Source organism: Coenobita brevimanus, chromosome 50, assembly GCF_032717465.1.
Source record: "Coenobita brevimanus isolate Jiangsu-jjx chromosome 50, ASM3271746v2, whole genome shotgun sequence".
Lineage (NCBI taxonomy): Eukaryota > Metazoa > Arthropoda > Malacostraca > Decapoda > Coenobitidae > Coenobita > Coenobita brevimanus.
Genome location: NC_137003.1, coordinates 13342624 through 13356444, shown reverse-complemented (window position 1 = coordinate 13356444; position 13821 = coordinate 13342624). Strand labels below are relative to the sequence as shown.

At 41.6% G+C, this 13821-nt stretch overlaps 1 protein-coding gene across 1 annotated transcript in view; it reads left to right on the top strand.

The window, feature by feature from the left end:
• Positions 1–4327: 4327 nt before the first annotated feature.
• The window catches only part of LOC145399866 (obscurin-like), a 146773-nt gene continuing 137279 nt past the window's right edge, over positions 4328–13821 (top strand). Inside the window, exons 1-2 of the mRNA XM_080272447.1 lie at positions 4328–4360; positions 6478–6570. Coding sequence (XP_080128573.1) covers positions 4328–4360; positions 6478–6570 — 126 coding nt within the window. The remainder of the gene's footprint in view (positions 4361–6477; positions 6571–13821) is intronic.

The following is a 13821-nucleotide window of genomic DNA, read 5'->3' as shown; positions in this document are numbered from 1 at the left end:
TAGTCAAAGGATATGAGAAAGGAATGTATGCTTCCATGCCCGAGAGAATAACCTCCGTAATGCGCAAGGCACACTCAGACGGCTCACGGCCATGGAAGCAATAATCATTCCAGGGAAAATCAAAGAAGTACTGCCTGAGGGCCTCCCAGTCTGCAGCTCCAAAATGCCACAGACGACGTTTCCCTGGAGGGTCCACAGTCCATTCCGGAGTAATAGGACAGGTTAAGGTGATAAGGTTGTGATCGGAGGAGCCCAACGGAGAGAAAAGATTAACAGAGTAAGCAGTAGGATTAGTTGTGAGGAAGAGGTCAAGTATGTTGGAGCTCTCTCCAAGGCGGTCAGGGATACGGGTAGGGTGCTGTACATGCTGCTCAAGGTCATTAAGGAGAGAAAAGACGTAGGCTTGTTCACCAGGTGGATCCGTGAAAGGAGAGGAGGGCCAAAGGTGGTGGTGAACATTGAAATCTCCAAGAATGGAGATTTCAGAGAAAGGAGAAATGGACAGAATGTGTTCCATCGTAGAAGTAAGATAGTCGAAGAATTTTTGATAGTCAGTAGAATTAGGGGATAAGTAAACAACACAGATATATTTAGTCAGAGAATGACAGGAAAGCTGAAGCCAGAGTGTGGAGAATTCAGAAGAATCAAGCTCAGGAAGACGAGAGCAAGATAAGTCGTTGCGTATGTATACACAACAGCCACCTTTGGCTTTGAAATGAGTATAGAGAAAGTAGGAGGATACAGAAAAAGGTTTGCTGTCAGTTGCCTCAGACAGCTGAGTCTCTGTTAGAAAAAGAAGGTGAGGTTTAGAGGAGGAGAGGTGGTGCTCAACAGTTAGATGAAAGGCCGCGAATGTTGCAGAAATGAAGAAGAAGAGAGTCAGACAGTGGTTCCAGGCACCTCGAGTCGTCACCGGGAGAGGGGCAGATGGCGGGGGCATTTATGGTCCCCCCCCCTGGGGACTCCGAGGCTTGATGAATCGACGCCATTTTTGGTGAATTTTGAATAGGAAGTGTAGTGTGTACTGTGCATGTAGTTTGGTGAAGATAGTTAGAAATTGTACTGGAGAGCATGCTGGCCTACTCTCTGTGTAACTGAGACACTGAAAAAGTTCAGCAAAGGGGGATGGTCAGGAACTAGTCCTGAGGGCTGATGAAACAGGAGCTCCAGCACTCCCTGTCATCAGCTTTCCATCCACCTCGGGAGTACTGCCCTGCTCGACTGGGTTGAAATACAGTAGCTTCATACACTTGAAATGGGAATATTATTTACTTGGTGTTAATAAGAATATATTGTTACCATGCATTAAAATTATACTCACTCAGCTTTTTTCATACTCATGCCTTTATTTACATCACATTGCTTCTCCACGTTCATATGCTAGCTGGTAACACATATCGCACATTACTTGAAGGTATGTTATTAACACTAGTGATAACTCACAGGAATGTTAATTCATGCAGACATGATTAATACATATCATCGCCAGCCACATATGTTACAAAAACCTACCCGACAGCGTTTAGACGGGGGTTGGGTAGGGAGGGGTGGGGTGGAGAGGGGCGGAGGGTGGGGGGAGGAGGCCGTGTTCGTTCGCCCGGTCTGTCCTTCCCTTGGCTTCAGCATCCACGGGGGCTACCGATTATTGCTTTCGGGTGTACACAGTACGAGGACCCTCTAGAACTATCTCACCCTCTGGAATAATACTTACCCAAATCAATCAGAATGAATTAAAAAAAATGGATACTTACATGGCTGAATCGGTGGAGAGGCGGCCTGCAGTCCTAAAGGACCCATGTTGGAATCCCGGCTGGGGGAGGGAACAGTTTACGGATTGAATTTGATAAAAGCAGACTTTCCTGATCTACCAGAAGATCCCCTGACATGTCGTAAAAGTACCCCCGCTAATACCAGTACACCAGTCCTATATGAGACAGCCCTAGCATATATTCAGTATGGACAGTGGGTGTTAGAGCCGAACTGGTGAAATGTGGAGGTGTATGGATGTGGGAGGACTGCTGGGCCTTGGTAACGGGCTGTAAAGCCTATGCCCAGAGTTGGTTACATAAAAAAAATACTCATAACCACCATCAATGAACACTTAGTCTCTTAAAGAATGTATTGATGCGCACCTCATCATATCTATAGAATTTCTAGACAGTGAAACGCATGTATTTTACTATGCATCAAAACCGTTGAATATAGACCAGTCTGTATTGCGTAAGTCCGTACTACTGATTAATGAAAGTAATTAAATTATCACAAATATGCTGGTCTTGAACAGATGGGGGGTTGATTCATTAGATGAGATAATAAGAGCACACTGCCATGAAGTTCCATTTATTGCCTCACATCATCAACCGATGTGATGAGGGACCCATAGATCTCACCCAAACCTTATAGCACGTCATGGCCGGAAATAGAGAGCAACGCCAAGGCAACAAACTTGCCCTACGAGGGAGAATAGTGGGAATGAGAGAGAGTGGCCTATCAACCTGCGATATAGCAGAGGAACTTGGCATTCACCGCACCACTGTGTATTGCAGGCTCAAGAGGTTGCAGGCGGAAGGCAACCTGAGAGATCACCCTAAACCAGGACGGTTGAGGAAAACCACGGCTGACGAGGATCAGCATATGAGAGTATTTTGAAACCTATCCATTCAACGCGGTGGCAGCTAGAGAAAAGTTACAGCTGGATGTGTCTGCAGAGACTACAGTATACGGGAGAGGATGAAGGAAATGGGCTATCGCCACTGAACACCGGCGATCAACCCAGGTTAAAGGAGCATCATCGGGAATTAAGACTCCATTTTGCTCCGCGTTATGTGGAGGAAGGCTTGGACACTGAGGGAGAGTAGTTGCCTCTGATGAGAAAACATTGAGCTCCACATCTCTTGGGAAACTTCATATCTAGAAGAGAGACAATACGAGGTAATTATCATATATATATATATATATATATATATATATATATATATATATATATATATATATATATGTATATAAAGAGAGAGAGAGAGAGAGAGAGAGAGAGAGAGAGGGTGTCTCAAACAACTTTATACATAGTTTAAATGTTTATGAAATCACTGCAGTTCAGTTACGTTCTCACACTGCCACCAACACTTTAGGATTAATTTCTTTTTACCAAAGCTTAGTCTGGTTTCATCCTTTATGTAAAATAAGTTGCACCTGAAACAGAACGACCATTTTGTCCCCCCAAAATGTGTTTGTGTGTGTGTGTGTATATATATATATATATATATATATATATATATATATATATATATGGAGCCTCAGTGGTATAGTGTGCATTTTCGTATATTGGAGAGTGAGGGTTCGCGCCCCGTCAGAGTAATTAACTTTGGAAGCGTTCTCCCGGCCACGTACTGCTTTGGCGGACACAAGGAGTGCTGCGGTTGAATCAGTGTCGCATGCTCTAAACTATAGATGTATCCTTATAATATCGATATCAACAGTGCGAAACACAACTCTGCACCCTCCTTCCCTCCCTCCTCTCTCATGCCCTCCCCCCCTTTATAGGTGTCACCATTGCCTTGGGTCATGATATATCTCCAAAATATTACTAGCAACATTGCGAAAGACAATCCTCCACCCTCCCTCCTGTCTTCCCTCACTCCCTTTCGAGCAGTATCACCAATGCCCCGTGCCATTCCATGTCACCTCAGAAGCCGAGTTGCTTGCCACTCCAACACCCGTTAAAGGAGGCTACAACTGTTTTCTGTGACATGATTGGGAACATCTGTGTTTGATACAAAGAAAAAAAAATCCATACATTCATTGGCTTGGAGTTCCTACGTTGGTGATGTAACAGGGTTGGGAAACCTCAAGGCCACACGTCCCTTTCTCCGTTCATTTTTTTTTTTTTTTGAATGAAAGGAAGAAGGAACCAAAAACCAGAAGCCAGCAAATAGTTTCCTCAAACAAAAAACAAAAACAAGATAACAGTGAGTCAAATTCAAGATTCGTTCATTTGGAGATACTTGGACACACTGCGTTTGAAAGTTTGGAGATCATGGGCAGTAGGAAATACAGATAGAGGGAGACAATTCCAGTGTTGACCTGTTGCATAAATGAAGGACCGGGAGTAACGGTTAACTTGCATTAGAGGAAAGAGATGAGAGTTTGTTGCTAGACGGGTGTTACGCGCCCGCTGTAGTGGTGGAGGGATGCAAGTAGACAGTGCAGAGGAGCATTACATCCCTTTTCTCCAACTCTGATTGAGTAAGGCTTTTTAAGCATTTTGTTTTCTTTTTAACACGATTTCACCCTCAATACAGTAGGATTAGTAATCTTAACATGCGACAGCATGATCGAACTACAGAGTCTAGGGTCAACAAAGGTGAGTGTATGCGCGAACGAAACTGCGAAATATGGTGCAATACCAATGTCATATATTTTTTTTTTTTACACTGATGCTCTTTCTACAGTATGCGTCCAAAACACAATAGGGTTAATGTCCCCCTATTGTATTACCAAACATGATGCAATAGAGGGGAAAAGAAGCCTGATCCTTTGGTGGGAACGTTTTGCGATGGTTACTCCAACTTGAAATTCAAATTGAAAGGAGCTTGTATAACAAGATGCTTGAGGAGGTGGGGAGGGAATACGTTTCGGATACGAACTTTAAAGGGTGGGAAAGTTACATGAACCTGCTCCGACTTCCAAGCTCAGAATGAAGGGTTTTTACAACAAAAGGGTGCTAGAGGGGCTGGGTGTGGGGTAGCGGATACGTTTTGCATGTGAACGTTTTGGAGGGGATGCTTTGGAAGCGAACGTTAGGGGGAGAAGGGGGGCTTGCATGTTCTAGATATGACCGTTATGGGAGGGAGGGGGGTATGCATGGTCTGGGTAAGACCGTTTAACGAGCCGCTTTTGCAGAAAAGCGTCTTCTCTTGGAGGTACTATGTAGTGTGAAAAGGAGACATAACGGGGTAGAAGAAATTACTTTGCAGAATGATGTTGAATGAGCTGTAGAAGGGAAGAAGAGAGCATATAATGACTGAATGGGAAGCAGAGGAATATACTCTTTGTAATGATAAATATAAAGTTGTATGGAGAGAAAAAAGAGGTGAAAAGACTTGTAAGATAGTGTGAGAAAAGAATGGATGAGGAGTTTGGAAGAAGTATAGCATGGGATAAAGTTTAGGGAACGTAAAAAATTGTTTTTGAAGGAGGTCATTAAGGTAAGACGGGATGTTAATGGAAGCAGTAGAGGAGTGAAGGAAAATAAAGTGACACCATGCCATTAGACCAAGATTAGGTCCCAGAATAAACTAGACGGACACTCAGTGGAGTGCATCCCTCCAACAAGGGCAACGTAATTTCCAGACCACTCTTCATAATGGGTTAGGTTTTCTCATCACTGATTACGGTTTCATAGAAAATATTTTCCGGATCCAGACTCTGTAATACGATCCAGATCGGTCCCCAAAATTAGCTGTTTGTTCCCTGGGACATCGCCCATCTACTCACCAAATTTGGCTCAAACCTCTCTTTTAGTTTTTGAGCAATCCTGCTAACAAACAAACAGACAAACAAGAGTGATAACATATCTCCTTGTCAGAGAGAATAATAAATTTTAATTGTGTTGGTGGAGGTAGACACTCTTTGGGACTGCGTAACAGGGCAAAGACAGTATATCTGACGGTAAAACCGTACAGGTTTTCGTCTGGCAGGAAAGGGGAATTACAGAAGTAAATCTTAATTCTTATTAGCATTGCTGTAGGTATGCACTATGCACTCTTGAAGTGCTTTCTAGTTTATTGTTGTTTTTGATTCACTACAAAGGTATGTTGTTGTCGTTTTATTAATATTGTATACTTATGCTGCAAATGTAATAAGATAAACATCGTTGTTCTTATAATTTGTTAATATTATGGTTGTGTTCGAGCTGTTGTTGTTGTTCCCCTTATAATATTACTGTATACTGTCGATGTGTGTGTGTGTGTGTGTGTGTGTGTGTGTGTGTGTGTGTGTGTGTGTGTGTGTGTGTGTGTCCTTACTAGTCTTACAGTTGTTTTGTTGTTTTGTCGCATCCTTGTGTCTTATATATTAATAGTGTTCAGTTAATATTGTTTTCGGTCCTCTCTTTATTAATGTGTTCGTAGTAGTAATCCTCACCCTCTCTTTCTTGTTTCAGGGCGGGTAGAGAGTGAGACCTTACCCACCTTAACCCTCCAGCCTCTCAACTACTTCACCCTGCCCCCTCCTCCTCTCTCATCCTCGTCAACACTCTCACCCTCCTCCCCCATCCCTCTCACAGAGGAAAAGGAAAGGGAAGAGAAGGGGGTGCTAACATTAGTCCAGGAGGTGGTGGAGGAGAGGCAAGAAGAAAAAGAGAAGATGATGGAGCAGGAAGAGAAGAAAGGTGAGGAGGAGAAAAGGGAAGAAGAGGAAAAGGAGGAAGAGAGAGAAGAAGAGACAGAAGTGGAAGAAGAGGAAGAATTACCTCCCCAGTCCCAACTGGCCTCTCATAATACCAGCGTCAGCGTTCATCTTGGAAAGGACGCAGCCTTGAACTGTATGGTGCTGCATCCTGGCAATCTTTCGGTGAGTCTGTTTTAGTGCCTCAGTAGTGCTTATGAATGTGTTCCACAGGGTTAAGAAGTATGCCTGAGATGGGTGATTTGTGTGACAGAGAGAGAGAGCGAGATAAAGAGTGTGTTCCACAGAATTAATGACTGTGCCCGAGATAGCAATTTTTTTTTGCCAAGGAGGATTAATGAGTGACTTCCAGAGGGTAATGTGCCCGAGAGGTTATATATATCTTGTGTTTGAGAGCACTAATGAGAGTGCTGAAGAAGGTTAATAAGAGTGCTAAAGAGTGTTAATGAGAGTCCTGGAGAGGGTTAACAAGAGTGCTGGAAAGGGTTAATGATAGTGCTAGAGAGGGTTAATGAGAATGCTCGTGAGGGTTAATGAAAGTGTGGAGAGTTAGTGAGCGTACTCGTGCGGGTTAGTGAATGTTGTGAGTCAGTTAATTACTCAGAAAGGACAATTAGCCTATTGTCCTCAAGAGGGTTAACCCTTAAGCTCCGGACTTTTTGGCACCGCTGTCTCACAGCTTATGAAACAGTTTTCACAAACTGGACCCCCACAAACCAGAAAAAGATGCCACCGCTCGCCAGATAACTTGATGTAAAATGCAAAAGTGGAGTCAACTTGAATTACTCTCTGTTATACAATTTTTGTGTTACTTCACTGCGAATAGGATATTTATTGATTTATCTACATATAATGCTGGAGAAAAAATGGCATCTTTATCATAATATAATAGAAATGGAATGTTGTCATTTGCGTCTCTCAGTTTATGGACAGTCTACATGCGATTATTAATGTTACCTGAATATTGATCACTGTCATGTTTTTAGGCGTTGGATGTACATCTTTAAGGAAAAATGGTAAATGGGTACTACGAAACTGTATCTTACATAACAAATAAAGGAAATCGAAGATCGAATGAACCCACTGAGCTCATAATGGAGGTGCTTTCTCATGGTAGCGTCGTGTAGTTTGTGTGCCCGGCGCCCGGGGCCCATGGCGGCGCTGATGATGTGTATACACCACACCTGACGCCCGCGCCTTTTGAAATAAGACTATGAATCCAAAAAATATAGTGCCATGTTCCACTGCGCAGCTAAAATATATGTGGAAAAATAGACTGTAGCAGAACTAAGACATTTCCTTAAAGCAAGAGGAATACCATGCCTTAAAAAATTTGAGTCGCTGATTTCGGCCGTACAATTTATATTGTTATTAAGAGTATAATGGATAGAATCATGTCAGGATTTGCCAAACGAAAGATTACGATCTTTGGAAATTGTATGATAAATTTTCCCAGCAACTGAGATTCTTAACCATCCATCCATCCATCCATTGCCAGACGCCACAATCCCCTAAGGGGTGGCCATTTGACTCTGAGTTAGTTGTTTTACGGGGAGGGGCACCAACCCTCCACCAACCCACTTGTTGACACGTAGGGAGCACGTATGGTTTGGTTATATGGTTACCACCCAGCGTTGTAAATGGTTTCCTGGCTTACAGGAAACCATTTGGCTTGTCACTCAATGTAAAGCCACCTGTAAAGGAAAGAAAAGCAATAAGAAGTGACAGGAAAGATGAGAGAAATAGGAAGAGAGGAGGACAAGCACAGAAAAAGAATGATAAAGACTAAGGAAGGAGATTCTTAACACTTGATAAAAATGTGCTGAATGCAAACAAACAATAAGCTTTCATGGCTTTGAGAAAACTCTGTGGAGAACATTTCAGCATAAATCTCATTTAGAGCATCAGTAAAATATCTAAGATGAATATAATATTGGTATAACGCTGTATGTATGAGTAATAATCTCGATAGGAATTTTTTTCAAGGAAGGTTCACTAACTTTGATCGGGTAGTACCACCACGCTATTTAGTGATCCGGCAAACACTGGCAACTTTCAGGAGTTTGTGGGGGCTTTAATTGGCTGTATTTCACACATTCATGGCTCTATTTCACACATTCATGGCTCAATAACCATACAACATATGAAGTTTAAATACAGTTTATATTACTAATTGTCTTCCCCATTCAAGTGCAGTTGTCTCCTGGTCGCTAGGTGGTGGAGTTTTGGACTGAGAACGAGTTCACTGGAGGTAATTTTTGGCTTTTGGCGGGCCTGGATTCGCATGGGCGGGCCCAGCCACCACACTCCACATTGCCACACCCTGTCCCTCAGGCTCATACTCAGTGAGTCAGTGTGCTCGTGCGTAAGCCATGTAGGGGTGGCTAGCTCTCCGCTATCTCGCCCGCCATGTACAAAACCCTGGTTTTTCTCGAGACTCCCTGCCTCCTCCTGCAGCTGTCTTGGGTCATGTCTCATCACCCTCGTGCCTATGGTCACGATTGCGCTTTTTTTTTCTTTTCTTTTTTTTTTTAGTCGTTCCATGCTGCGATGCTGTCACTGTGCACTGAGATGTGTGTTCTGCAAATAATTAACATCACTGGTCATGCATATTTCAAAGGAAAATATTCCCCCACCAGGCTTTATGTTGAAGCTTCCTGCTCTCTTTCTTATTGCACAGTGGAATACGAAAGTAATTTCATACACTACAAACACTTGTTTTACTTTCTTTCACTTATGACTAATGCACTTATTTTCTGTATGCAGTTATAGTATACAGGCACATACAATATGTTTACGATTTCTCTGTACAAACGTGACTGTCGTAATATTTCGGAAGGCGTCACTCCCACACGTTTTTCTCTGTCATAATCTACATTTCTACTGAGATAATACTGACTGAGGTAGTAGCCAGCAGACTTTTTTTTTTTTTTTTCACGATCAGGATAAATATTCCACAAATCACTTTGCGTTTCGTGAAAACATATCACCCTTGTCATTCAGGGGCGTCATTTCAATTTTCCTTGGGGGGGGGGATAGGCTATTTAGGAGGCCCCCCTACTCCCACCTCCCCACATGGGTGGGGTGGCAAGCAAGCATTTTGAAGCCACATGCAAAGCTGTATTTAGAGAATTAAAGCAGTAAACAAATATATACACTGTATATAATTATTTGTTAAACCAATTACTTCCTGAAAGACACGCTAATGGATATTCTAGCATTGGCAGTATATCTGTGTGAAGTTGAATATGTAATTTAAAGGGCATGGTAAAGTACATATCACTGCATTATACGCTAATGACCGTGGATAATAGACCAAACTGCAATTAAAATATTTGTATTGGTGAAAGCTTAAACTGTCTTCATTCTTACAGCCTAATGGAAAGATAATTAATATAAAATTGAGAATGAAAAGATGTAAACTTGTAACTGAATTAAAAATGGAAAGTTTTTAGCTTACTAGCCCCCAACATACCATGTACCATATAAGTAATGTGAAAAAGTATGCTGTACACTAAGAAGTGGGAGAAATAAAATGATGGTTTTTAAATTTGGAAGATGCTCACGTAAGAAGAGTATATTAATCTGAGAATTCATTAGAGGAAATTGAATGTTAAACTACGTATATTTATTGCATTGATAAATGAATAAACTACTGCAACAGTGGATATTTTCTTGATCTCTGCTTTCCAAAGTTATCAACCAGGGTGTTAAAGCTAAGATTTTTAACAAGTTCCTTTTCTGAAGCCGTAAGTAGCAAGTCACTTAAGCGATCATTTCTCATTGAGGTTTTTAGATGTCTTGACTAAGCTAAGTACTGAAAAAAGTCGTTCATTGCCTGCGGTAGTTACTGGAAGGATGAGAAGAATTTTGATATTTTTCGCTATTTCTGAATACTGTACGCACAATCTAATGGTCTGAGTTCATATAATTAAAACAGATTCGTTGGCTTGTCACTCTTACTTAGAAAATGTCTTTTTGCAACACATATTTGGGAAACTAGAATAATTTCATCTATGTCTGTATCTTTGTAAGACTGTGCTATAATAGAAAGCTTCTCATATTATTCTAGAAGGTCTCTGGAACTGCATTCAAGTGCATTCTTTGCTTTTATTAGGGACATGTTTTGTGTGAAGCGAATATCAAGCTCTGAGAGAAATCCATCTATCAAGATAGGTTCTTTTGATTTCAGTCTTTGGAGCAATACAAGTATTCACCTCTTTTCTCCCTAGAGCTGAAACATTTAAGAAGCTCTTTAGTCCTGATGATACCTTCTGAATTTTCTTAGGCTTAGGTCTGCTCAACTGATTTGAATTTTCCAGGTTTGTATCTGCCTCATATGTTGAAGTAAAATCTTTAGCTTTGACAAAAATATCAGAGAAAGCCTCGTCCGTTCTCAAGACCTGCAATTCCTTAATAGTTGACTGTATGAGAGAGCAAGCTTCAGATAGTAAGACTTCCTTTGCTTGAAGCTGATCTGACAAACTACTGGTAACTCTAAGGACTTGTTCAGTAATATGTAGATCAATTACAAACCTGAAAGACTAACTTTTTGTACAGTCCATTTGCTTCTGCCGCAGCTTCTGAATCAGAACCCTCTGAAACTATGAAGCACTGATAGCAAACTTCCATAGCGAAGCTTAACCTTTGATATTGAACTATAATAGTAAGACCATCTAGTTATAGTAGGTCTTTCTAGTGTCAAAACCTAAAGATCTTCTGCTTTCTGTGCCTCTGTGAAATGTTGGTTCCCTGTGTTACTGTTTAATAAATGTGTAAAGTGTGTTAATAATTGAAAAAAATGAAGAGAGGCCACTGGTATTCTTTATGCAGTCGCCCAGTACTAAATTCAGCCTGCGTGCATGGCAATGTATGTATACTGCTTGGCGAATTTTATCCCGTAGTCTTGCTTGAATCCCGCTAGAGCATCCACTCATTACACTAGCACCATCATAACACTGAGCCACACACTTATACCAAATAAACCAGATCGTTGTATCTCCCTATATATAAAATAGCTAAACTTGCAGCATCAACCTGTTCCATATAACAGGTGCCAATGACACGTTCCTTCACAATACCCTCACTAAAGTACCGCGCAAGAATAGCCATCTGTTCCTTTTTTGACAAGTCTTTCCTTTCATCAACCAGAACTGAAAAGTACTTGGCTTCTTTGTGCGTCAGCACAAATTGTGTCCTTGATATGTCTTCCAACAACTGATGTCAACTCATTCTGGTCGATCTAACTTTTGTTTTAGAGAGGGATTTGATTCAGCAATTAGGTGAAGAATTTCTACCAAATTTCCTGAATTTAATGTATCACCACCCTCATCATGTCCACGAAAAGACAGGCCTTGCCTTCTCAGTAATGCAGTGACTTTTAAAAGTAACTTTACATGCTCCCTGTTGTCCTCAATTTCTTGTAGCCTAGCTGAAGATAGAGAAGATGCTACAGACTGAGTGGACCCTGACTGAATATCCTTGACATTAGACCGAGCGATCATACTATTAATGTGTCTTTCACTTGCGTGATGTTGTTTGAGAAGGGTACTGGTATCTTTCCATTTCCTTGTTCCAGCATCAAAAAACGGTGTCCTACCTAATCCTTCCTCCTTACGAACAGATGCTCCAGCAAAGTACCTACATGGAGAGCAGTAACACGCATCTTGTGAGACCGAGTGTTCTAACAAAGAAATAAATCAATATAGGGACTTCTCAGTTTCCTATTATTCTGATTGCTTGAGTAGCTTGGCAATTTTGGTTGGCTGGGTTTATCATAGGGGGACTTAGATATATCAACTGCTTGAGTCGGGGGAGTTTTTGATGTATTTGTCTTTTGTATCTTTTTGATCCTGGTTCAGTGCAACAATATGTGCTAATGTGACTTCTGGTTCATCAAGAGAAAAAAAATCTGAGTCTTGACTAGGGGATGATGTAGTGGCTAAGTCAGTATTGTTAGTTGCTTTACTAAATGAACTCTTTAAGACTCCTACCTACAGGTACGTACTTCCAAAGATGAATAAAGCTATTAATGATAGCCAGAATACAATAGAAAAGGCAACTAGATACTGAAGTTAACTGAACAGCTGGCTAGGAACATATATACATTCAGATCCTTTGATATACCTAGTAAATTATTGTGATTATTACACACACACACACACACACACACACACACACACACACACACACACACACACACACACACACACACGCACACGCGCACACACACACACACACACACACACACACACACACACACACACACAAGATATATTTCACTCAAAATGTATTGAGGCTAAACACAAACTATTTTAATTTCACAGTGTTAACCTTATGTTTTTTCATTAACTGTAGTTGATTTGGAGGCCCACTCGGAAAGCCTGGGGGGGTGCGAGCGCCCCTCGCTGTCCCCCCCCCCAAATGACGCCCCTGTTGTCACTGTCGTAAAAATTTCATAAACGTCAATATCGTAAATATAACACTAGCATCACTATCGTAAATGTTTCACCACTTTCCCTTTTTTGAAAGCGCATCACTAGTCACGATCGTAATGGTTTCATAAACGTCGCTGTCACGAACATCACAGTCGTAAATATTTCACAAACATCACTATCATAAATACCAGACAAACGTAACAATCGTACATAATACACAGTCACTGTCATCAGTATAGCACAATCATCACTATCGTATGTTTCACAAACGTGACTATCGTTATAGTTTCACCGGCACCAATATCGTTTTTACCATCACACATCTCATACTAGAATTTGTCCAGTGTATAAATCGAAGTAGCACACTGTGCACAGAGGAATCTCACAGCCTTTGCAGCAAACCGTCATGGACGGAGGTTGCTTTGCAGGCAGAGATGTTGCTTGGTCTGGGCAGGTGGGCGAGGAATTGGATTTCATACCAGATTGCTCCATGACAACAATCACTCGTTGTGGCGGGACAATAACTGATAGATTAAAGTGACGTGCTCTGTTGTGTCAGCTGGTCATAGGGGAGGGCGATGGTGGGGAGAAAGCCCGGACAGGCGAGAATGGTCGCTTCCAGTGGTGGGACCCGGGACCCCGAGCTGCCCTGGGCCACGTGCCACCCTGTCATTTGACAGGACTCGGTGCGTAAAGGATAATTAGTGTGCTAAAGAAATCTATTTATTGTGCTCAAAAGGGTTGGTGTGGTCAGGACGTATGGGTCGTACACTTAAAAACTGTGGCATTCCACATCTATTCAATCGGCATGGTCTACACATCAGTTCCACAGTTTACCCATGTGCATATCACAGTCGTGAAATGGAGAGATAATGACAATATGTTGGTGCACCATGAGCAAGTTTGTAGTATATTACTATTTTTATGTATCTTAGAACGATCGTGAAGACACCTTCTTGAGTTTCAAATTTTTCCAAGT